At 43.8% G+C, this 24,931-nt stretch overlaps 1 protein-coding gene and 1 long non-coding RNA gene across 2 annotated transcripts; both read left to right on the plus strand.

Moving 5' to 3' along the window:
* The first annotated feature begins 2,366 nt into the window (after nt 1-2,366).
* Nucleotides 2,367-6,973, plus strand: HEY1 (hes related family bHLH transcription factor with YRPW motif 1). The gene is made up of 5 exons (XM_054060640.1): nt 2,367-2,666; nt 2,758-2,833; nt 2,909-2,992; nt 3,127-3,208; nt 4,060-6,973. Exons 1-5 carry the CDS (start codon nt 2,500-2,502, stop codon nt 4,641-4,643), a joined length of 993 nt encoding a protein of 330 aa, XP_053916615.1. The 5' UTR covers nt 2,367-2,499; the 3' UTR covers nt 4,644-6,973.
* A 6,034-nt stretch (nt 6,974-13,007) lies between these two features.
* LOC128851442 (uncharacterized) lies at nt 13,008-20,153 on the plus strand. Its single transcript, XR_008448828.1, has 4 exons — nt 13,008-13,145; nt 14,257-14,426; nt 19,365-19,630; nt 20,011-20,153. It is a non-coding gene; the product is annotated as an uncharacterized LOC128851442 (long non-coding RNA).
* Nucleotides 20,154-24,931: the final 4,778 nt, after the last annotated feature.

Here is a 24,931-nt window from a genome sequence, read left to right on the forward strand (position 1 = left end):
GACAGCACTGTCTCAACATGTTGGTAATGTCTGGGTAATAAAACTGCCTTTTGAGCCACAGTTAACAATTAGACCAATGTTGAATATCAGGCTCTGCCCAGAATCAGAAAAGCACAAGAGTAATTTAAAGCCAGTTTTGCTGCCTGTTCCTCCTAGGGCTGGATGGGAATATTCAAACCACACACGAGCAAACATTTCTAATCTTCCCACAGCAGCTGATAGCCAACTGCAATTGCTCACACTGAGGCTCAGCTACACTCTACTTGCCTGTTCCTGCAAATTGTTTCAGAGAAGTAAGTGCCTACACAAGCTCCGAAAGCATCTTTGGAGGCTGCCTGGCCCCAGTGGTTCATGGAACTAAGGGCAGAGGCTCAGACCCAGCATTTGACTGCTGGGAACCTGGGTGGCCAGACCTCTACTCACAAGCAATGAATGCTTAATGCCAAGTAACTCCTTTTACGATGTTTTCTCCCTCATATTATGAAGAAGACATATGCATAGATGGGAGAAATCTGTGTAGTCTGCAGGCCAGAAAGGCATAAAGTCACTGCCCCCTCCATGGACCTGCTTTTGGTCCTGTGAAAGTAAGTGGTGCACAGAGATGCTTTATAACAAATGTACAGAGTCTGGAAAGATGGATGTAATAGAAGTGCTGACACAAGCTTAATTATAGCATTGCAAAAGGACAGAGTTATGAAAAATGTAATATGGGAACAGAATATTTCTATTGTCTTCTGTTAGCTACTTAGAGGTGGCTGCAGGACGGTGTCTATCTTCTTATCTACAGCTTTTACTACTTAGCTTGGTCTTTGCTACCATTCCCCTTCCCACCAGAGACACTTTGCAAAAGTATGGGCAACCCCACGAAACCTGGAACTTTTACCTAAACCAGTGGGAGGTTGAAAGCAGCTATTCCAGGGTCTTCAAATGGGGAAACCTGGGTTAGTTGATTCTTTACTGTCACACTGTGCACATCTTAGTTCTCCTCCAGCACCTTCAAGTGTGCAACACAAAAGAATCAACTTAGAAAAGGAGCCTTAGTTGAAAGGCTTCATGTAAATGAAAATTTAATTATTATGAAACCACCTCAACTAGTACACCCTCATTTCATCTGTCCCATTTTGCCAGTCCCTCAGCCTGAGTAAGACGGCAAATTGAAGAGGACTTGTGCTGGGAAACACAGCAGTTTGGGGGAACACAGAATCCAGGCTCAGTGCCCTGCTTGGTGCAAAGCAGAGCATTCTCACTGCCAGCACGCCTGCCAGAACTCTGCATCCACTGCACGCAACGCTGACCTTTCCTGTCATCTTGTCTTCCTTGCCAGCAACTGCACAGCAAAGCACATTTGCTTTTAGATGCTTAAAAATTGTTCCTCCTTCATCTCCCCACCTAAAAAATATAAGGGGGGAGGGGAGAGGCAAGGAAAGGATTTGCCTGACAGATTTACACTTTAGACAGTCAAGAGTGACGCTTTGATTTCGTTTGCACTGCTAATGAAGGAAAAACCCTAAGTTTAGGTCTCCTCAACTTTTGAGCTTTAGCCACCTATTTAGCTCACTTTTTTCTAAGGAGGGCAAGTGGCTCCGGCTGAGGCTTTCCCTTCTCCCCACACTGCCTGTCTGGGGGAAGCTCTCCGAAGCCACTCTGGCCTCGGGAGAAACAATCACCTGTGCAGGCTGTAACTGCCCGCAGGGCTCAGGCTACTGGGGACTGGTGCTGCCCTCTCCTCTGCACTGTCTGCTTCCCTAGCCTGGGACGTGCCCCATCCCTTCCCATCGCATCCCACACCATCCCTTCCCCTCCCTCTTCCTCATCCCACCCCATCCCTTCTCTTCCCACCCCATCCTGCCCCAATCTACCCCTTCCCAACCCATCCCATTTCTTCCTATCCCTTCCCCATCCTATCCTCATCCCATCCCACCCCACCCCTTCCCACTCTATCCTGCCCCATTCTACCCCTTCCCACTCCATCCCATTTCTTCCTATCCCATGCCATGCCATGCCATGCCATGCCATCCCATCCCATTCCCATCCTACCCCTATCCCCATCCCATCCCATCCCATCCCATCCCATCCCATCCCATCCCATCCCATCCCATCTCATCTCTTCCCACGCCATCCCATTTCTTGCTATCCCCATCCCATCCCCCTCATCCCATCCTATCCCATCCCATATCTTCCCACGCCATCCCATTTCTTCCTATCCCTTACCCATCCCATCCCATCCCACCCATCCCCATCCCACCCCCCCCTCACTCCCCCCCGCCCCCGCCCCGCACGCGGCCGCCCCGCTCTCCCCGAGCCGCTTTCCCACGGCCGGCGGCGGCGCCTCCCGTCCCGCGGCGCGGGGGGGCGGGTCCCGCGGGCGGCGATTGGCTGCGGCGGCGTCGCGGCGGCCAATGGGGGCGGCGGGGCCGGCTGCGGGCGCATCGCTGCCCGTCGCCGCGCTGCCCGCCGCCCGCCCGCCTGCCCGCGGCCGGTGGCGCCGGAGTGCGGACCATGGGGGACCCGGTCCCCGGGCGAGCCGCCCTCCTGCCCCGCGCTCCCCGCCGCCCGCGCCCCGCGCTCCCCGCCGCCAAGCGGGCGCACCCCGAGTACAGCTCGTCCGACAGCGAGGAGCTGGACGAGGCCGTCGAGGTGGAGAAGGAGAGCGCGGACGAGAACGGGTGAGCGCGGGCGCCGCTTCCCTCCCCGCGGAGCCCGAATCCCCCTCCCGCATCCCCCATCCCCGGTGACCGCTGTCCCCGCTCCCCGCAGGAACCTGAGCTCGGCCGCGGGCTCCGCGTCGCCCTCCGCCACCTCGCAGATCCTGGCCAGGAAGAGGCGCCGAGGGGTGAGTGCTCCCGGGCGGCCGCGGCTCCCCCCGCCCCGGCCCGCAGCCCCCCAACCCCCCTTCTTTCTGCCCTAGATCATCGAGAAGCGCCGCCGCGACCGCATCAACAACAGCCTCTCCGAGCTGCGCAGGCTGGTGCCCAGCGCCTTCGAGAAGCAGGTAGCGCCCGGCGACCTCTCTCGTCGTAGAGTAGTCTGGGGTGGAAGGGACCTTAACGATCATCCGGTTCCGACTTAAAGATCGTATAATAATGTCTGTGCCTTCAAAGTTTCCCTCTTCCCCTTCTCTCCTAGGGATCAGCCAAGCTGGAAAAAGCAGAGATTCTTCAAATGACTGTTGACCACCTGAAGATGCTGCATACGGCGGGAGGGAAAGGTAAGGTTTGGTTCCTGACAGTGGGTTGGCAGCTCTGCGGAGGGGCTGCAGAGAGAGGAGTGCGTTCCCATGAATTCGGTGCACATTCCCTAGAATTCGGTGCGTGTTCCCTACCATTCCGTGCACGATGTGCTGTGGGAGCACTTGGAGAAAGTTAGGGAAACGCTTCTTCTGTTTCATCAGGAATCTGGGACTTTCTGCTACTTGGAAGAGATTTGTGGCACCTCAAACACTGAAACACTTTGCAGTGCTATCTCTGGGTTCTAGAAGAGAGTGATTGCAAGTCTCTCTAGCGATGTGTCAGCACTGGAAAGAGAATTGGCTTTTGGAACCTTTTGGCAAAGTTTTTGTTGTTGTCAGCTGTTTGTTTCCCTAACTTTCTGAAGGTTCAGAACAGAAACTAGGGAAAAAAAAAAACAGGATGAAATGAGTGGTAAAGAGTATTAGCGCTTTTAGGAAAAGAGTTATGGTGCCTGCAGAAGTCCCTTCTGATAAGTTAAGACTTATGTTTCTAATGAATTTCACTGCACTGTGGTCTTGTCTGCACTGGGGAGACATGAAAAGAACGAAAATACTTTCCTCCAGTGGCACTGTGCAATTTTAGTTTAAAAATGGCAGTCTGTGCCTGGTCTTGGGACTTGCAGCATCACAGCACAGATATAAAAGAAAAGCTTGTTAGACAAAAAACGGGGAGAAAAAAGAAAGAAGCTTGGCAGTTAGTCTGTGGCTGGGAATACTAACCACATCCAAGTGAAATATGCTTATAGGGGAGGGTGGAGCGGGGAGACTATGTGTGTACAATGACTAGAAAACAGCATCTTGAGACTCCATTCTTTCTTCTTTTCTCTTAGGTTATTTTGATGCTCATGCTTTGGCTATGGACTATCGGAGTCTAGGGTTTCGAGAGTGCCTGGCTGAAGTTGCTCGATACCTTAGTATTATAGAGGGTCTGGATGCCTCTGATCCTCTGCGAGTTCGACTTGTGTCTCATCTCAATAACTACGCCTCTCAACGAGAAGCAGCAAGTAGTGCACACACTGGCATTGGACACATTCCTTGGGGCACTGCCTTTGGACATCACCCTCACCTATCTCACCCGTTGCTGCTGGCTCAAAACGGGCATGGTAATACCAGTACTACGGCATCTTCCACAGAACCACATCACCAGACCAGAATTGCCGCCCCACACGCTGAAACTTCCTCACTCAGAGTGCCCCCAAATGGCAGCGTTGGACCAGTGCTCCCCATGGTCACATCTACTACCAAACTGTCTCCTCCTCTTCTCTCCTCCATGGCATCTCTGTCTGCGTTCCCTTTTTCGTTTGGCTCCTTCCATCTGCTGTCCCCCAACGTGCTGAGCCCATCTGCACCAACACAGTCAGCAACCCTTGGCAAACCATACAGACCCTGGGGGACTGAGATTGGAGCCTTCTAAGGACTAACTGTTTAGTAAGGGTGGGGAAGCCTACAAACCTAGCTGAGCTGGGTTATGCCTCGCTTAAAGTTGAAGTTCTTAATAACTGGGACAAAGGTACAGCTTCACCTTAACTAAGTTTGTCTAAAAACTGTCTCTGATTTTTTTTGTTTTGTTTTCATTTTTGTATTAGCAATTTTTTTTAAATAGTTGCTGAAGTTGTCCAAAAATAAAATTACAATAGTGGTTGTTAACACTTGTGTTAGATCTGTGCCAAGCATTTAAATCACTTTTGTAAACAGTTTGTTTAAAATGTTTCATTTCTCCTAAGTATGTAAGACCGTCTTTCTATGAAGAGATTTCACCTCCTATTGTTGGCAACGGCCTAGTTTAGTTATTAATTTTTCCAAGACCACTCTTCTCAGCATTAACAAGCTGTGGTTTTGATAGTATTTTGAGATTGAAATTTTCTATAAAAATTACTCTTTTTGTAAACTATATTTGAGTCTTATATTTCTGAACAAAGCGTTGACAAATCAGATGAACCAGCTTGTCCAGCTTTATCTAAGAGCCCAATTTCTCTTCCTTCTGCAGCACTTTGATATATTTGGTGGTCTTATCCTAGTCCCTAGTGGACGTTCAGTCACATCACAGAAGCACTGTGCTATTTCTTCTACCAAAAGGAGCAGTGTGTGCTTTAGAGCAAACTGTAGAGTGGGGAGGGTCCAAAAGCCAAATTACACGCTATATTGGTGATGGGTTTAGTTGCTGGGGAAGTGAAGGCAAAAGGTAAGTTGTCACCTGCAGTACTCTTCCGGTCCGAGCTGGTCATATGCATGTTCATTTCATAGGGCCAGATTCTGCTTTTGAGTTACAGTGGAGTAGTTGTTCTATTGTGCCGTATTCTTGGATAACTGGGATCAGACTCTTTCCCTCTGTGAGCTTTAAATTTGCACCTGAAACGGCTAATGCTGGTATGTAAATAGCAAATGGGATGGTACAGTGGTAAGACGTTCAGTGCACAGCCTTGTTGCTTAACAGATGTATCCTAAGAGTTTGATTTTTCTGTTGTGTTTTACTTCTAAGTGCAGTTCAGTGCTACTCCTCATTTTGTAAGGGCTCTGCTGCATTCTTGTGTGTGTGTGTGTGTGCCTGTACATGTATAGTTTGGTTGATTTCATGAGAATCTTAATCTGAAGAGGTTTATCTAGTGAGTTCCACTGGATGGGGTTTGACTGCTCTTGTATTTGTGTTAAATAAAGGAGAAAGAACAAAGTATTTTAAATGACATGCTTGTCTGATATATATCAGTGAAGAATTCTGTGCCTCTGGGTATCATGGAAGGTGTCAAACAATTGCTACTTAATCCTGTTGTGGGTATTGAATTTACTTTTTTTCTCAGATATGGCATACTTAGCTATATGAGCTGAGTACATAAAGAACTGCAATGCCTCAGAATAACCGTCAAGGAAAGGAAAACGTAGGATTCGTTTTGCGTGTCACTTTTACTTGCTTGGCAGCATGTAGTCAGGTAGTGAAGACACCACAGTTACTGCTAAAGAAGAGGTTAAAGCTGCAGTGCACCTGAATGTTCTTACTAACTTGTATTAGTATTAAAAAGTGATCATCTTTAGAAATGCAGAGCCCTTTCCTGTCTAACTTATGAAATCTTTATCTGACCTATAGCTCTGTAACATAAAAATTTTGTACGTAAGTCTGGATTGGCTCATGTTCAGTGCTTTAGTGCAGAATCTACCCAAGGTCTCCAACTGATCCTGTGTTTGTTACTGAGCGGTACTACTAGTGTCTTACACTTTTTCTTGAAGTAACAACCTGACAGGCTAATGCGTAGATATAGGTTTTTCTCCAGATGTGGTCTGTCCTAGCTGCAAATATCTACCTGCAGAACACTGACAATTTTCTTGGGTGTATCTCACTTCTTTTCTGTGCAATTGAATTTATAGTATACTTGTGTTGGTAAATGGCACATCCTTGTCTGGATTTAGCTCTGCCAGAATAGCAGAAAGAGCTCGGCCCTGTGGGAGACGAGACCTTTGTTTAAAGAGGGGCTCTTGGGCCAATTAAGGAGTGGCATTGATGAGAGGCTTTCTCGGAAGGATTGCCATGAGCCTGGAAGGAGGGGGAGGGCATTCAAGTGCATAACCTTGTTTTACCTTCCTCCCTGAGCTGTAGGGAACATTGCTAGAAATGAAACACAAAACTCTGTGGGAGCTGGACATACATAGATGTTACTGAGGAGAGATTGTAGAGCATAGTATTTTCGTGTAGAAACATAAAATAAGAGGCTCTAAAATTCCAAAGCTAGTTTCCTTTTCACAGTGTGTATTGTCTCCTGTTTAACTGTGCTCTGCCCTGTCCCTGGTAAGTTTTTATACCAAATTAACAGCTCCTACCTAGAAGACTGCTATAGTACGCACAACTCTTCTTTAGATCTTTTAATAAATGGCAGTGCTCCTCAGCCTTTTAATGGTTATTTCATTGACATTCAAATGATTTTGCCTGCCTCTAAATAGCTGGCTCTTTTGTGCAGAAAGACCCCTATAATTATTTTTGTCCCACTGTCCTACTCCTGAACGGACTTCAGAAGCAGAAAGTGCAATAAAAGTTTAGCTGCTTGTATTTGCTTCCGTATCCACTATCTTCTCTTTGCATTGCTAATAGCAAAGGTATTCATGAAAAGTACTAATTTTATTAAACTTTTGCAGTAGGTCTGTAATTTTTACAGACTCAAAATCTACTGATTGTTATAGTAAAAAGAGGTGAACAAATTGTAAGAACTCACAAAAAACTAGTAATTCAAATGGGAAAAGCATGGACCAGAAGTTGAAGCAGCAGGATTACAAGTGCAGGGCTGTATTACTACTTGCGCTACTAAATTAGTAAGTCATGCTTATTTCGCCAGCTATGAAAATGGGATGGCAGTGCTTGTTCTCCTTTCATCAAGAGACAGTGAGAGTTGGAAGTTTTCTATATGAACAACAAATGCTATTTTTTCCTCAAAAATTACAATTCTGAGACGTTCTGCTATTTTTCTGTCCTGCAGGATGCTAGGTTCCCAAAGGCAAACTGAGAAAGGCAAAATAAGATTGCTGCTATAGATGACAGATATCTCCTGAGCCCAGAACATTTACTTGTTTACCCTATTGCAAAAGAACAATTAAGGAGCACAAGCTTAACTGGAGGGATGACAGAGAAGAAAGGAAATACATATGTGACTTGATCCCATGAACCCCCAACTACCTTCAGTTGCTTTGGATGAACTGTGTCTGTCCGGAAATCCTCAGGCTAAAGCTTTGTGTGGGATGTAAGACGATGCGGTATTTCATATAAGCTAATATTATCTTTCTTTATCAAGGAAGCTGGATTTGAGTGCAAACTAAATTTCAGAGGCTGGTAAATACTGCAGAAAACCAGATACAAACCTTTGGAAATGCGTTCTGTGCTTTGGCATAAAGGAATAGCTCAGGAAAATGACACATTTTAGCTTTTGGAAAGAAGCTGTCAGTAGTTCTTAGGAGTTTCTGTTCACTGCTCCCATCTTAACACTAGTAGCATGACAGAGTTTATTAGGATCATGCTGAAAACCCCATGAATCCTGGCTATTGCTCTCTTCACTCACACGTCAGCATGTGAGTCCCCAGGTGACAGGAGCCTTCCTAGACTATTGCATAGTGGTGGGAAGCCTGCCAGGTTTTTTTTTTTTTTTCCCAAGCAACAAACAAGCCCAAATGAGCACAGACAAACTGAAATCCGTCTTCCTGTTTTATATTGTGTGCATATTCACAAGCGCGTCTTGCCAGAAACTCCCAGTTTGGATTGAAACATACTCTATATGGAGCTGAAAGTCTGCAGTGAAAAATGTGGAGATTATGGGCTTTGAACTGGAAGGCAACAGAAATGATTTACAAAGCCCTTTTCTGAAGCCTTACATGAAAGGCTGCAGAGATGGGCTGTGGTACTTGTGACTCAGGACGCTGAGGCATGAATATGTCCATGTATTAACCAGCCTGCCTGACCTTGTAGAGCAGTGTGCACTTTGCCTGTAACCGAATGCCTGTCTCTCTACTTGCCCAGCTTATAAATAAAAATTACAGTCCCTTTCTTCTGGAGCCAGGAGATGCAGGCATTGACTCATGCTTGCAATATAGGAGCTTGACTGCAGTAATAAATGTTGAAATGCCAATGCCTAGTAAGATACTGACACTTGTAGGTGTCTTTTGGGAGTATGAGAAGTTAATTTGGTGAAAGCTTTTATTAAGGATGTGCTTGAGTATTGTATGTTGTTCTTTCTAATCCCACACAATTTTTTCTCTGGCAAATTCTGCTAATTATTCCTGCAGCTTGAAGGAGTGGACCAAACAGCCTTGCTTTGACCTGTGCTGTGCAGCCCACCCAAGCCTTCCCAGAAAAGCAAAGTTCATAGACAGAGGTTCTTTTCCAGCTGTTTTTTCTTTCTTTTTTTTTTTTTTTTTTTTATTCAGTGCATCACATAACACAGCTGCATAATGCAGGAGGGGCTTATTTAAATGCTCAAAACAGGTGAGCACTAGAGGCTTCTAGAGCCCTTAACTGTATTGTGTTGCTTGGACCTTTTCAGAGTCTTTTGCCAGGCTGCTTTCCTCAGGAGAAGCCTCCTGGGAAGCAAGTTAGGGTAACTGGAGCCAGCTCTGCACAACTTTTGCACACCTTCTGCACTCTGGCTCATTGGGGCAGCCTCAGTACCCGCAGACCTCTGCAGACCACTCTTTTTGTCTCTATATTGGAAAGACTTCCTGGGGATTTTCAGGTGGCTTGTATTTCTCTAAGGTAAGCTGTAAAATCTAGGTACAGACAGTAGTAACAGGTTAAACACTGACAGTACGTATGTTTCTCTGGTTTGAGCTGCTTTCACAGAAGAAAGGATGTTGCAGTAGAAAAGCGGGTGGAATAGCTCTGTGAGAGAATGGCAGGGAGAGAGCAGGAAGGAAGGCTGCTGTGTAGGATCAGAGGAAAACCGAGGCTGTGAACAGATGAATGAAGAGCTGCATTGTTTGCATTGCCCCTTGCAAAGATACGGAAACAGATGATGTCAGATGACAAAATAAGCTGTATGCAAGTATGTAACAGATTCAGAGTGGGCAAGGTAATACTCTTAGTATTCAAAATTTTGCTCAGGAAGTCAGAATCGGATGAGCAACATGCAAAGATGGAGGCATATAATTTAAAACCAGTAAGATGCTGAAACAAATGCGTGTGAACATCTTCATTGAATTTGATGGGTCATCTCACATGCTAGGGAGCAACCAGGGCTCAGATGGGCTATTGCTGGCCTTAAGAATGCATCACAGCGTGAGTTACTGGTTGCACTTGTTCAATCTGATCAAGTGAGTATAAGGAGGTCAAGGAATTAAAGCATGGTGGGTGCCTGAGAGGGGGGCTTGTGACCCAACTTGACAGAGAGTTTAAAACCTCGGGATAACTGATATGAGCTCCAAATGACTGGCAGCCATTTACACAAATGACTTAGCCTTTATCAGAAGTTAACACCTAGCCGTGGGTGCAGCTGCTTAGTTCCTGGATTTCGATATAGTGGTTTTGGGCATGCGTTAGCCATCTGTGTAGGTATGAGGTCTCCTTCACCATCAGGTGAGTGGGGCACATGCATGTTCAGACCAGTAGCGGAAAACTAGCTCTTCTAGTGAAAGCCTGCTTCTGAGGTAAGGGACATCTCGTAGGGAGAACGCAGAGTTGGTAACTTGCTTCGTATTCTATATGTGCTATTGATAGTGCAGATAATAACTTGGTAACACTGCTTCTTATTATCAACAAGCCTGTCCTATTTAACAGAGACACCATTTCAGAGGCAGAATTTCAATATCAAAAGATGAAATGAGAATAATTGTCATCTGTTGTTGTTCAGTGATGGTTATGTAAAAGTTTGTGGGATTGGATAGGGATTAAAAATGTAGCAAAAGGAACTGAAGCATGTGCTGTAGGAACTTTCACATGCTACACAGCAGGTAGATCTATTTTTTACCTCATCAGGAAAACATCAATTTGATTGAACAATGTTCCCTGTGTAATGTAGATGCCTAACTGTCTGTAGATTGCCCCTTTGAATTTCTCTGGGATTCATTGCATCTTCTATTAAGAGGAAATTATCAACAACAAGAGGAAATCCTGTACTAGTACTGAATAGTCCTTATTTTAAAGGTACTTCCCTTCTTGTGGGAATTGTATATAATCGGAACAACACTCCATAAAACAGACGAATTATTTTAGAAGGAGACAGGTCAGCCTTTTATTTAAAAGGACTGACGTTATTGTACATAAGAAAATCAATTGTTAGAGTGGATGACATTCTTTCATGAGCTGCCTGTACTTCACAAAGGTGGGGCAAAGTTGAAGGCATTGGTAACAGGAAGTTTGGGCTCCTTAGAGGTTTTCATGTTTTCTGGAGCATGCAATGACAAAATTACTCTTTCTTCCAAAAGTAGCACCAGGAGTGATAATGATTAAACTATCTTATTAGGAATTGGAGTAGGTGGAGATGTGAATGGTGCACATATTTGTTGGACAAAGTCAAATATCCGTTAAGTTGTTGTGGGCAAGGGTAAACTGCATTAGTCAGTGGTGTGTTGTGAAAGGCATACGAGCAGAAAGAGCAGCTCTTTTGAAGATAAACCCTTAAACCCTTCCCTCCCATTTGGTTTCCATGATCTGGCCCTCTGTACTTCAGCTCCAGCTGCACAGACCTTTTTCTCTGCATAAACCAGTATGGCCTGAGCGAGGGGCAGGTGCAAACCCAACTGAAGCTGAACTACCCTGTGGCCACAACTGTGTCCTGAGATTTGGGGCACCAAATCAACCAAGCACACAGAGAGGTGTGATTGTAGACCTAAAGCTAAATGGTTGTCACTCTCCCATCCTGTTAAATCTGTGCCTGTTTCAGAGAAGAGGTTTGAAATCCCACATGCCCACCCCTGTGAAGCTGTGAAAGCCCTGACTGAGTCAGATATTCATTGAAGAAGATTTCATTGAAAGCAAAGTCAGTTTGGGGGCTTTAAAAATCTTCAGGTTGTTGTTGTTTTAAGCAAAGTTTGTCTAGTTGTTATCTCCTCTCTGGGCAGTAAGAAGGCTCCCTGCTTCTCCATGGTGCTGCCAGATGTCTGCTGGCCTCTTTACACAGCCCCCTCAGGCCCGGTCTCATCCTGACACTTAACAGACCGAAGCCTCATTTTCTGCCCCTGCAGCACAGCAACATCTCAGGCACAACTTCAGTGACATGGCTGGATGAGAGCCACAGGGGTCCAAGGCTGGGAATTCCCATGGTCTGCCCCCAGGGACAAAGCAGAAGGAGTGACACATCAGGTTTCCGGGTAGAAAAGTCCCTGCTTTGCTTTTTTTTTTTTTTTTTTTTTTTTTTAAATCTTTTAGCAGCATAGATATCCTTGTAATGTGCTAGCCAGACAGTCTGACTTTATTCATTTTTTAAGCAAAAACAGAGCAGTAATGAAATCGTTATTCAGCTTTCACTTTGGCTGTACATTTTCTCATGCAAAACCAAAAAAAGGAAGTTCAAAATTCCTTCTTATTGCCAATTCCCTCCATGTCGTTTTCATTGCATTGTGTGAGATAGAAACCCAGTCTGTATGAAACAGTAGCTGAGAAAGCTGTGATTCAAACTTTATATAATTAAATACTTCTTACACCAGATTCTATTGGGAAACAGCCTGTTCAGCTCAGCTATCTGCATAGCATTAACTTTTATAACCAAAGACTCTCATCAGAAAGGAGATTTTTATAAGATTGTATTTGACAGATTACAAACAAATTTCTTATAACAACTATGTCTGACTGACTGAAAAAGGCCAGAGAAGAGTTTGCCAGGGGCTAGTGCCACCTCAGATTTAAGTTTTTGTTGACAGTGCCAGCCTCTCACTTGTTTGTACTAGCAGAACTGTTGCAACAGTACTGTTAATCCTATGGGACAGTGAGAGATGATGAAGATAAATTTGTATACAGAACTTGTACCCAGCATCTAGCCCTGCTTTGTTCAAAGATCACAGAAGCTGCAGAATGAAATGTGTTCTAGGCGAGTAGGTACGGTACAGGAGAAAAGTTGAGATCCCTTTTATGTTGAAGCCTGAATCTAAAGAGGAGGTTTTTATTAACAAGCTTCCTTCTCCCTATCCCCAGGACTTTTCAGTCTCAACACTATTATTTGCTGCCCAAAAGTGAAGTGATGTTTGCAATGCCCTGTGGATGTGTAGCTCTGCATTCTGAGTAGGGAGTTGGGACTCAGAAAGTTGAAAATCAAATAGTTGATTGAGTTGTTTGTCTGAGGTGTTTCGAACTGAGTTGGTTTTTTTCATTCAGGACTTCTGTCGCATTTCCTGGATTCAAAAAAGCACTGCTGCTCTTGACTTGCTGGAAGACATAGAGGGAAATACTTTTTCACATCAATCTGAGCTACTTCCCACATCAGCATTTCATGCAACAAGAAGCACCCGGAACCTTTAGGTAACCTTTTACTAGTCTACCACAGCATTTATATAAAGGGAAACAACAACAGAAAAAGAAGAATCCAGCTCACAGAGTAATTTTCAGTACCTTTAACTGTAGGAGTGTATTTCACACTCCGAAGTCCCCTAACATATTCAACTATTTCAGAAGCAACTAGACTCCTTCACTACTCCCTGACAAAAGACAATCCAGCCAGTGGTTGGAAGGAAACAGATCTCTTAGGCAAAATTAATACTCCCTTTAGATGCGTTTTGATATGTTTGACTTCACAACTCCACATTGTGTTTTTTAACACAGTCTTTTATGCATAATGTACTAGATCTTAAATAAATTATTTGAAGGCACAGCTTCCCTTACGATGTTTCAGATCATCAAGCATGTGGGTCATCAGTTTGGCTGAAGGTCTTGGATTTGTTACTTAGACATCTTCAACTGGGAGGATAATTGGTGGCACCTGTACGTTAGCTTCATGTGGACCAGACCTAGATTTAACAGGGAGAAAATTATCCATGTGAGCTCTGTGTGGAGGTAATGGGGGATGCACAGTTGAAGATAATGTTGAGATGGCACAGATTGCCAGTGTGGCACTGGGTCACGGTGGGGGTATGGGGAGGTGCAAGCTGGGATCCTAGTGGAAAATCTTGCAGTGACAAAAATGTCTAGGAGGTGAAAACTGGCAGTCAGAGTGCAGCTTTGGGAGGAGTTAAAAGCATGAAAGGAAACTGTCTGGGACTATGGAAAGAGGTTAAGCTTGAGGAAAGGCTCGTGTTTGAAGGAAGAGAGGATACTCCCCTCTGTCCTCCTCATTTGCCAGAAATGTCACGATTGTTACCAGCCCTGTGTGACTCATCAGCAACTTGGACATGAGAAAGAGGATCACCATCAGCTGGGCTGGACCTTTATTCCAATGGAAGTTGCTTCTATTAATGAAGTGAACATGATTACCTGGATGAGAAACAGGCAATATAACTTTGCTCCTTTTGCACAAGGTGGCCCAGAATATGACTTGCCGCAGACAGTTGTGTTCTTACAGTCTTCCCTGGGCATAAGCGATAGCATAGTACTATTTTTCCCCTAATTACTTTTTTTCCTTCTGTTGCCTCTCTAGTTTTACTGCCTGATACCACGAACAGTCACAAATGCGAGCACTAAAGAATTAGATGCTTCAGCAAAGCTCTTGTTCTACACGTGGCTCAGTTGCTTCAAATGGCCAACCTGTAGCTTGGAGTGATGGTGAGCACCTAGTTGAGAAATGAACAAAGAGCCCTTATAACCTTGGTAAGTGGTCTCCTTGTGATGATGTCAGAAAAAAAAGTGTTTTTTGCACAGGAGACTTGTTTAGGGGTACTTCATGAGAAGAGAAAGACTAAATCTCCTTAGAGCAGGTAGGAAAACTGTCTTCTGGAGGACATACAAAAGCGCTACATCTCTTCTTAGGGAGTGTACAGAAAACTCTTTACAGATTAGTGTCTCTGGAACAATTTTGGTTCATGCTTTGGCTTTCACAGGGCTGGAGGAGGAATGCTGTGAGGCAGCAGAGCAATTGCTGTATTCAGTGGTGGTCCATGGGAGTGAAGGAGTGCAGTTTGGGGCGGGGTTGTTGGCCACACAATAGCAGTGAAGCTGTTTGGGAAACACTTTCATACAATTTTATGAGAGAGAGAAAATAGCCTTCTACAGAAATAACTTTTACAACTCAGTTGATTTAAAAGAGAATGAGAGTGCAATGAGGGTGCTTTTGTTCCAGCAGAGGACTTTATAGTATGTATTGTCTTCTGATATCTCTGTGGCTTTCTGCAGGTTGGGGCACTGGGCTGACTCCCCTTGGTTTTCCTTCCTGTCCCTCTAAGGCCAGCAACCATGGCTGGACTCAGTTCTAACATATAGGATATATGGGAAGGTAGATTTCTTTCAAAAAAATAAATAAACAAACATGCAGAGGCTTGGCACCATGGGTAATAATACTCTGCTGCCTTTGTGGGAACAGTTGTATAATCTTTTCTTAGCAGATGCTGCATTCTGGACAAATTGTTGAAGAAGTGAGATATGATTCAAACCATGTGCACTGCTCACATCACAGAGCAATAGATCACACAAGAACACATCATGGAATCATTAAGTTTGGAAAAGACTTTTAAGATCATTGAGTCCAACCGTTAACTTAACACTGCAAAGTCCACCACTAAACCAAGTCCCTAAACACCACATCTATTCACCACATATGCATCTTGTAGATCACATCTCCAGGGATGGTGACTAAGCCACTTCCCTGGACAGCCTATTCCAATGCTTGACAACTTTTTCAGTGAAGTATTATTTCCTAATATCCAGCCTAAACCTTCCTTGGAACAACTTGAGGTCATTTCCTCTCATCCTATTGCTTGTTACTTGGGAGAAGAAACCAACTCTTACCTTGCTACAACCTCCTTTCAGGTAGTGGTAGAGAGCAATAAGTTGTCCCCTGGAGAACAATGGATCTTACTATTAAAGATAAGACAAAGAAAGCATTAAGTATCTCAGCCTTTCCCTCATCCTTTGTCACTATATTTCCCCCAGCATTCAATAACAGGTGGAGGGTCTCCTTAGCCCTCCTTTTGTTGCCAATTTATTTATAGAAACATTTTTTATTGTCCTTTACCACACTAGCTAGATTAAGTTCTAGCTGGGCTTTGGCCCTTCTGATTTTCTCCCTGCATAACCTCACAGTATCACTGTAGTACTCATGAGTTGCCTGCCCCTTCTTCCAAAGGTGATAAACTTTTTTTTTTTTTTCTTCCTGATTTCCAGCTGAAGCTCTCTGTTCAGCCAAGCCAGTCTTCTTCCGCTCAGGCTTTTCTTCCAGCACATGGAGATGGCCTACTCCTGCACCTTTAAGATTTCCTTTGTAAGGAATGTCCAGCCTCCCTCGACTGTCTTGCCCTTTGGCACTACCTTCCAAAGTTCTCGTCAGCTCTGCCAAAGTCTGCCCTCCGGAAATCCAAGGTGGCAGTTCTGCTGACCCCCTTCCTCACTTCTCCAAGAATCAAAAACTCTATAATTTCATAATCACTATGCCCAAGATGGCCTCTTACCATCACATCACCCGTGAGTCCAAGTACAGGAGGGCACCTTCCCTAGTTGGCTCACTCACCAACTGTGTCAGGAAATTATTTTCCACACTCTCCAGGAACCTCCTGGACTGTTCCCCCTCCACTGTACATCTGGTAAGTTCAAGTTCTCCACAAGAACAAGGGCTAGCAATTTTAAGACTTCTCCCAGCTGCTTATAGAATATTTCACCTGCCCCTTCATCCTGGTTGAGTGGTGTATAAGAGACTCCCACCATTATAGCTTGTTGGCCTTCCTCCTGATTCTTACCTATAAACACTAAACCCTATCATCACCATCATCAAGCTCTAGACAATCCAAACTTCCCATACCATGGAGGTCTACCCCACTGCCTCTCCTTCCTTGCCTATATCTCCTGAATAGTTTATAGCCATCCATGGCAGCACTCCAGCTGTGTGAGTCATCCTACCATGTTTCCCTGATGGCAACTATATAATAGTTTTCCCACTGCACAATGGCTTCTAGCCCCTCCTTGCTTGTTGCTATTGCTGCATGAATTGGTGTAGATGCCCTTCAGTCAGGCTGTTGATCTTGCCACCTTTTTTAGGGTGAGAAACTCCAATTCTTACATGACTGTTCTCAAGTGCTTCTATGGCTTCTAACACACCATTAACACTTGTGTGTTTGCTGCCACGTGTCTCCATCCCCCTACCTCCACTGAGATGGAAGAGCAAAGGACCTCGCTAGTGTACCGTCCTTCAAACCATGACCTGCCACCCCCAGGCTTATCTCTAGAAAACCTGGTTTTATTCCTTTCCCCCTTTATAGCTAGTTTAAAGCTCTTTCAACGAGCCTGTTCTAACTCCTATGCAAAGATCCTTTTCCCTTTTTGAGACAGGTGTACTCTGTCTGTTGCCAGTAGGTCTGATGTCATTTAGACTGACCAATGATCAAAACCACCAAAATTCTGGTGGTGACACCAGGCTTAGGTATTGATCTACTGGCTCTTCCTGTTTCTTCCCTCATCATTCCCTGCAACTGAAAGGACAGAGAACATCGCTTGTGCTCTTTACTCCTTAACCAGTTGTCCAAAGGCTCTGAAGTCTCTCTTGATTGCCCTTGGAACTCCTGTTGCAAATTCATTGCTGCCTACCTCAAAAATCTATAGCGCAAAATACTCTGAGGGCTGTGCTAGGGGAGGAAGTTTTCTTTTCACATCTTTAACTCAGGCTCCAGGGAGGCAGCAGACTTCTCTAAAAAGCATCTGATCTGCATATTGGGCTTTCTGTTCCTCTCAGAAGAGAGTCTCCTATGACAACGGCCCATCTTTTTGCTTTTTTTCCTACCAGAGGAAGTAGGGTGTGATTCCAGTAGTTTGTCTCTCTCTTAGAGTCTCTGATACTCCTCAAACTCTTCACCTCCTCCTGGATCTCTGTCACTAAGCGGATGCATTCCTCTACCTGGGTGTACCTCCCACAGGTGTGTTCACTACTGCCATCCGACTACCACACTACTTTGACTCTTAAGAGGCTTGACTAGATGCCTTGACTAGATAGGAAATGTGAAAGCAAAACCTGACAGTGCTGGCTGGAGGATTTGCATCAGTGCTGTCTCTCTTGTCACTTAACTGCCAGAAAGTAAGTACACTCTTCTGGGAGGGAATATTTGCCATCTACTTCCCTCTGTTGACAGAACTACTGAAGTTCACTAAACTTAGATAAACTGGAGGCGAATCACAAAGACAATAAAGTGGGGTTGAAAGGCAGACAATCGGCCAGTTTCTTGTCAGCTGGTGGAACTTTGCTCAAAATATTCCAGTGGCCAAGGACTGGCCTACATTGCTCTTAGTTTATACAGCCCACTTTATATAAGATCATGCTCTCAAAAGGAAAAGACAAGTCTTATGTGTACACACTTTTGCAGGTGCTACATAATTTTTACGTCTAAATAATAACACCTCAACCTAAACATTTATTTGCATCCAAGTATCAACCACTGCTGGCACTGAGCATAAAATCAGGGAGGAAAATGAAGCAGAATTACAGTTTCCATGTTCTAATGCTGTTTTTAAAACAACAGCTTCATATTAGTCACCACAGCTACGAAATGCAGGCAGCGGCTCAGGAGAGCTTTCCAAGGGTATTGCTTTCTGCCACTGAAATTTTGGTAAACTCACACTGGCTGGAAGGCTCTGTTTCCAGTCCTTCATGGAGTGCTATGGAAATGTAATGTGCATTATGGAAAGATACCTTTATTAAGCCGCAACAGCTCATTTGCACTGGAGTCAAACTGCACAGTATTTATCATCCTGTCCTGCTCTGCCTTGACCACAGAGTATATATTTCCCTCTTCTGAATTGGCAGCAGTGACTCAGGCTTGACACTTACGTCATTTGACATGGAAACCATTTCCACTGGAGACTTGCAAGACTCTGGCTTGCAGTTTCTTTTGTTTTGTCATTGCTTCTCTGGCATCCTTCTATGTGACATTGTGTTTGAAAATGCTAAAAGGGTTGTTCAGTTGGCATAATATCCGCATAATTCATTTTCTGCTGGCAGAAGAGTGTTACTCAAAGGAGCTTCGGCTCTATGTAAAGCACCCCTCAAATTTGAACAGATTTATGTTTGCACTGGTTGCCTGAGACACATTACAAAACAGCATGTCTGTGCCCAGAAACAGACTTCATCCAGGCAAAGCCGCCTTCATGGCCTTGTCACAATCCTTCCTCTGGGCACGCATTTGAGGTGTCCCGTGAATTGGTTAAGAGCACCTTAAGCTCTGCGTTATCTTTTGATAAGTGAGCTGAAGTGCCCCATCACCTACTGGACACTTTGTCATAACTTACCCTGTGCTGAGATGCTCCTGCCTGTGAGACAGCTCCGAAATACCATGGATGTCTTTAAGAGAGTAAATCTCTTAAAGCTTTTGGCAGCAAGATGTGATCATCTGCCCATCTCCAGAATGTATTGGCTGGCCACCGCATGGTAGTTGTCAAAAATAGCCATGGGATCTCCAGAATGTGCCAAGGAATGCTGCAGCTCTTACTTGGTGGCCTTTGATCAGAGACACAAGCTCATTATTTGTTTGGCTCTGTTCAGCAGATTTATGTTTTAGGACCATGGTTTTAACTGTCATCACACGGCATCATTTGTTAAAATCTCTATTTCAGACCAGCTCCGGAACATACAACTACCAGTGGATTTGTTGAAAGGTCAATCATTTTTTTAACACTGGGATGAACGAGATTCTTCCCTTGTTTGGCTCCTACATGGTGCTGTGCTTGCTTAGAGTATCCTGCCGGAATCCTCAAGAATTCTAAATGATGTAGCATCACTACTGAGCTCTCCTTCTACTAGCAGTTTCTTCTGGTTCCCTCAAATGTTCTGGGTGATGGCCCACTGGAAGGACACCCAAACCCATATATCATTAAACCAAGTAAGCATAAAGAGTCTATAATTTACATTTCTCTCCAAAGGGTTGATAAAGAAACTCCTCTTGGGGTAGATTAAAATAGATCTAAGCAATTTTTGCAGTCATCTTCACAGATGAGAACCTATACTTCCTGTCCTTGACTTTACCTTTAGCATCAAACATGATGGGAGAATTAGATAGGATTCACAGGGCTGTGGCCTGACTTTCTGTTTTGAGGACACGTTAGTTTGTAATTGGGAGTTATGGTTAAGCAGGGCAGCTCCTCCACATATTTCTTCTTGCTGCCAATGTGAGACTGGTGTTGCTTGCATCCAGCACATGAGGACTTGCTCTTAATGCATGCCACTGACTAGGTTCTTTGTTGAGTCTGTTATTGTTTGTAGGTCTTATACAAAACCTACATTTCTGATGGTCTCATTAGTAATACAAGAAGGACTGATACACTCATGAGACCTCTGGCAAGCAGCAATGTAGGAAGCTACGTCACCCAGAAAGAGCAGAGACCCACACAGAATCAGACGTTCATAACCAGGTAACTTTTTCTTTCTTTGTAGAAAGCCAAAGTGTTATTCCATCCTTTTCTGTGATGTTCACAATTAATTTTAAATTGTGTTTTTTTGTTTTTTTTTTTCAAAGTATGGTCAAAATACAAAGGTTTAAATCTATAACTAAAAGGATTTTACTTTGAGGAGGTATTTAATTGTGACTGTTGTAGCACCATTAGTTTTTCCTTAAAATAATAAAAACTGAGATAATATTTCAATACCAAAAATTAATTCAGTATTTTCTCAAGGATGAAAGCATGAATGATCAAATAAAATTAAATGCTAAAGAAAACCAAAACATTTGCAACACTTACTAGTGATTTCCAGTTAAAGAATTCCATAAATGTTCAGAACGCCTCAGCCATTTCATTATAATCTATTCGCTTTTAAGAATCCATGAAACTGGGCCACGTTTAAGTAAATTAGGTAAATCAGATTGTGATTAATGGGAAAGCAATGGAAAGAAATTTATGCTTAAGTAAATTTGCAGATCCACATCTGGTGTTGGAGAGGCAAAGTTAATTCTTCACAATGCAAAACACTTCTTCAGCTTGACAACAGGTATTGGATTCTGTGCAATTCCTTATGTGTGACTTAAACAGATTTCCATAAGGTAAGCACTGCTCTCTTTCAAGAAGTGCACATGAATTGATGAGGTCCAAACACTCAAAATGATGTGTTACCTTATTATTTATGTTGTTTCACCCCCTCATGCAAATCCCAAAGAATGACCTGCATTTTCCATGAAACATCTTTACCAGGACTTGTATTATTTTATTTTATGCTCTGATGGACAAAATACAGAAGATGGGGTAAACTAGACATATTTTAGAAACTGTCTGCCTTCTCCTTTATGTATTTTTCTATACCATAGCCTCTGAGACCTCTTTTACTAGAAAATACTAAGCAATTTGTAGTAAGAGAGAGATGTTCCTTCTAAGACATTCAATAGCACTTGAGAAGTTTTTGGATTCACTTTCTTTTATGACAGCTGTGCCACATGAAGCCCAGAGACATACACAGGCTTACCCAGAGGATGGGTAGCTTGTAAGGGTAACCAGGGCAGTTACCTGGAGGGCTTGCATGATGAGAGAGTTACGTAGGTAGCATGTGAGTCATGCAAAATATGGGTGAGAAGACAAAATCGGTGAAGCTTTAATTTCTGCTTTGAGTTGCCTTGAATTTAATACTATTTATAGTAACAATTTCTGTGGTTCCAGGAAGTTTCCAAAGGCAGCTTCAAATCTGTTGGTTGTTGCCAGGTAATTGCAGCTACCTGAAAGCAAGACATTTTCAGCAGAGCCATGTACTTGTCTGGCCTAATGTTTACAGGAGTGACCATTCTGTGTCTTGCTGTGTGGCCTCTGCTTCACCAGGAGGTAGTGACAGGACGAGGGGCAATGGGTATAAACTGGAGAGGGGCAGATTTAGACTAGACATGAGGAAGAATTTCTTTACCAGGAGCATGGTGAGGCACTGGAACAGATTGCCCAGGGAAGGTGTGGCTGCCCCATCCCTGGAGGTGTTCAAGGCCAGATTGGATGGGGACTTGGGCAGCCTGATCTGGTGGGACATGTCCCTATGTCTTTAAGGTCCCTTCCAACCCAAACTATTCTATGATTCTATTTTTCCACTTTGGCATGAAGGATCCTCCTTGCTTGTCACTTGTCAGAAGGTGTTTTTTCTGCAGCTTTTTATGATAGTTACGTGAAAATAATTTTACAATTCCGTATGAGGTTAGTGCTTTATAGATTGTATTACTTTAGTGGTGAATCATACCCAAAGCCTATGAAGACACGTAGTTAATGGTTTCTCCAGTAGCAGGATGATTGCTAAACTTGCTATTGAAAGAGCCACAGTGGAGCTGTTCCTCAGATGTAAATAAAATATCAGCATTTACTGCCATGGTTGCCTCTGTTGATGTGTAGCAGCTACCTCATGCAATACAATGGAATGAATGGATACCGTGAATATCCATAGCATCACCCACATATCCATTCCTTTTATCTTCCTGAAGTCAGTTGTTTCATTGATGCTCTTTACGTTCACCTCCAGTCATTTTCTTAGAAATAGCTCTAAAGATGATAAGATTCATGAGTCTTAACTAATTATGAGAAAAAGTGGAGTTGTTCCAAATCTTCTGTAGGTGTTTTGATATCTAAAAGTCATAGTATTTTTCTGAGACCAGCTGCTGACTAAAATTGCAACTCCTCTACCTAGTCGCATTTGTATTTTTAGCCATCCCGTTTCTGGTCAAGTAAAATGGAGATAATTTCATATTTTGTTTCTGTCTGCTTTCTTTGAAGGCCACTGTAAACAGAGTGGTCATTTCAAGAACAATACATAGTGATGCAAAGATGCAAAAGCATGTTTTAAGCCTTTTTCCTAGTGAGATAATATGCATTGTGCAAAAGCTTTTGTGTGCTTTCACTCAACTGTAGCTTTTACTAAAAGTCTAGTGGAAAGAAAATAAGTCATTGTTAACGCTAAAATAACAAATAAATCACTGAGTAGAATAAGGAGAAAAATCATATTTTCCTACGTTACACAAACCAAGAAAGATTAAGTTTTTGGGGATGGGGATGCTGGGATTCAGTATCAGAGTATTTGTGTTTATTTTCCACTGCAGAAATCAATATTCTGATTAGAAACATGATGTCTTTCTTTTTTAATCACTCATTTTTGTTTACATTCCAGATCTGTACATCATCCTGTGCTAGACGTAGGACATCAGAGCTACAAAATGCATACAGAGCTCTTTAGAAAGCTGGAATATTTGGTTGATTTCTTGTTTTGTTCTGCCTTTAAGTCCACTGGAAAATAGTCTGCAGTGTGGTGGAAAGAAGGAGAGATACAGGCTACATCTATGTGGTTTATTCCCCTGAGAAGCAATTATGTTTGATTTAGAAACCTATTGTTTTTTTCTCTTTGCCTGGAGACTCTGTAGAAGGCTACAGGTAAAAAAGTATCTGACTGCATGGTGATCCCCCTGTGTTGCAGGACAGGGGAAAGCAGGGATCCCCTTCCAGAGTAGGGAATGATTCTCCTCCTAACTAAGAAAAATTGAATTTATCTCATAGAAGAGTAAAATGATGATGAAAAAATATTCCCTGTATTTTATTGGTCCAAATAAAAAGCAAGGATTTCTTTCAGCATTAAAACATTGAAAAAATTTCCAGTGTTCTATATAATCTGGGACAATGCTCCGTACTTATAGTAGTAAGCAGTAGCAACTCTGGGTGGCCTGTGCTAGCTAGGAGGCTTTCCATCAGCTTTTCACTCTGGGCCAGAAGCTTTGAAAATACGAAGTGTCCATTTCCAGTGAGTCGGAAGAGCCACTCCACTTTTGGGATCCAGCACGGAGAGAGACTCTCTCCTGAGAGGAAGGACTACTACTCTTTGGCTGGTGACTGCCCAGAACAGGAGCTGGCTTGTGCACTCCAGGAAGGTACATCTGTACGTCTGTTATGTAATACTGTACAGCATCTCTTTTAAAACAGAGTTACACTGCTTAAACTGGGAAGAAATAGAATAATTGGAAACATATAGGCAAGCAATACTTTTGAGGGATGACTGCCTTCATGCTGATGTTTGAGTAAGGAGTGGGTAAGTAGGATTCAGAGAGTTGGGGAGCTGCTGGTCTCCAAAATTATGAAAAACATAATTTTTCCAGGACATTTCCCTTCTTTGACAACTAATTCAAAGATTCTTGTCTGACTTCTGCCTTTAATTTTTTGAAATAACTGATGAGCTTCTTGAAGATGTAGTAGATAGCAGATATCACTACCAGGTGAAATCGAACACCTGTGGGCTCAGTCATGGGCCATTACGGGTATCAGAAATTTGCTTTGGCTTCAAAAAGTAATCAGACATATCAGTAAAAGAAAATATCAGTCAGGGGTGTTAACTGCACTAAGTAATTCTTGCTCAGGCAGCTTCAGCATTGCCTGTTGTTGGAGATGGGAGAAGCATTTCCATGCACCCATATTCTTATACACACCTTCAAGCATCTGTTACTGTCGCCAGCAGTGGCCAAGTACTGGGCCATATGGGTACTTGGTCTCACCCAGTGCAGCTGCTCTTGTGAGTGGAGGTTCAAAAGATGCAGAATTAATCAAACCTGCAAGACATCATTCTTGCTGTTAGGTACTTGTTTAATTCAGAGGGAAACAACAGGAGGAGTTGGGAAAAGCTTGAAAAATGGGTCAATGCATTGGGGACCCTGCTCAGAGCCACAGGACAAACCCATAAGTTATGCCCACACTCCTCCCCTTCTGTCCACCTTTGGCAGAGGTTTTAGTGCAGGGATGCAGTGAAGGGAAGGAGGTGGCCAAGTGGCTTTGGGAGTCAGGCTCAGCATCACATCTGCCGACTGGACTTACTCAATGCCTCCTGGAGGAGACAGGGCGTCAAATCCACCCAAGAGTATTGAAGGAGCTGGCGAATGTCCTTTCCAAACCCCTATCCATCATCTTCCAGAGGTCCTGGCTGACTGGGGAAGTTCCACTAGACTGGAGGCTGGCTGATGTTGTGCCCATATATAAGAAGGGTTGCAGAGAGGATCCGGGGAACTACAGGCCTGTCAGTCTCACCTCAGTGCCAGGGAAAGTCATGGAACAGGTAATCTTGAGTGCTATCATGAAGCACATGCAAGAGAACCGGGTGATCAGGCCCAGTCAACATAGGTTTACAAAAGGCAGGTCTTGCCAAACTAACCTGATCACCTTCTATGACAAAATCACTCGACTACTGGATGGGG

This window comes from Cuculus canorus, chromosome 2, assembly GCF_017976375.1.
Source record: "Cuculus canorus isolate bCucCan1 chromosome 2, bCucCan1.pri, whole genome shotgun sequence".
NCBI classification, from domain to species: domain Eukaryota; kingdom Metazoa; phylum Chordata; class Aves; order Cuculiformes; family Cuculidae; genus Cuculus; species Cuculus canorus.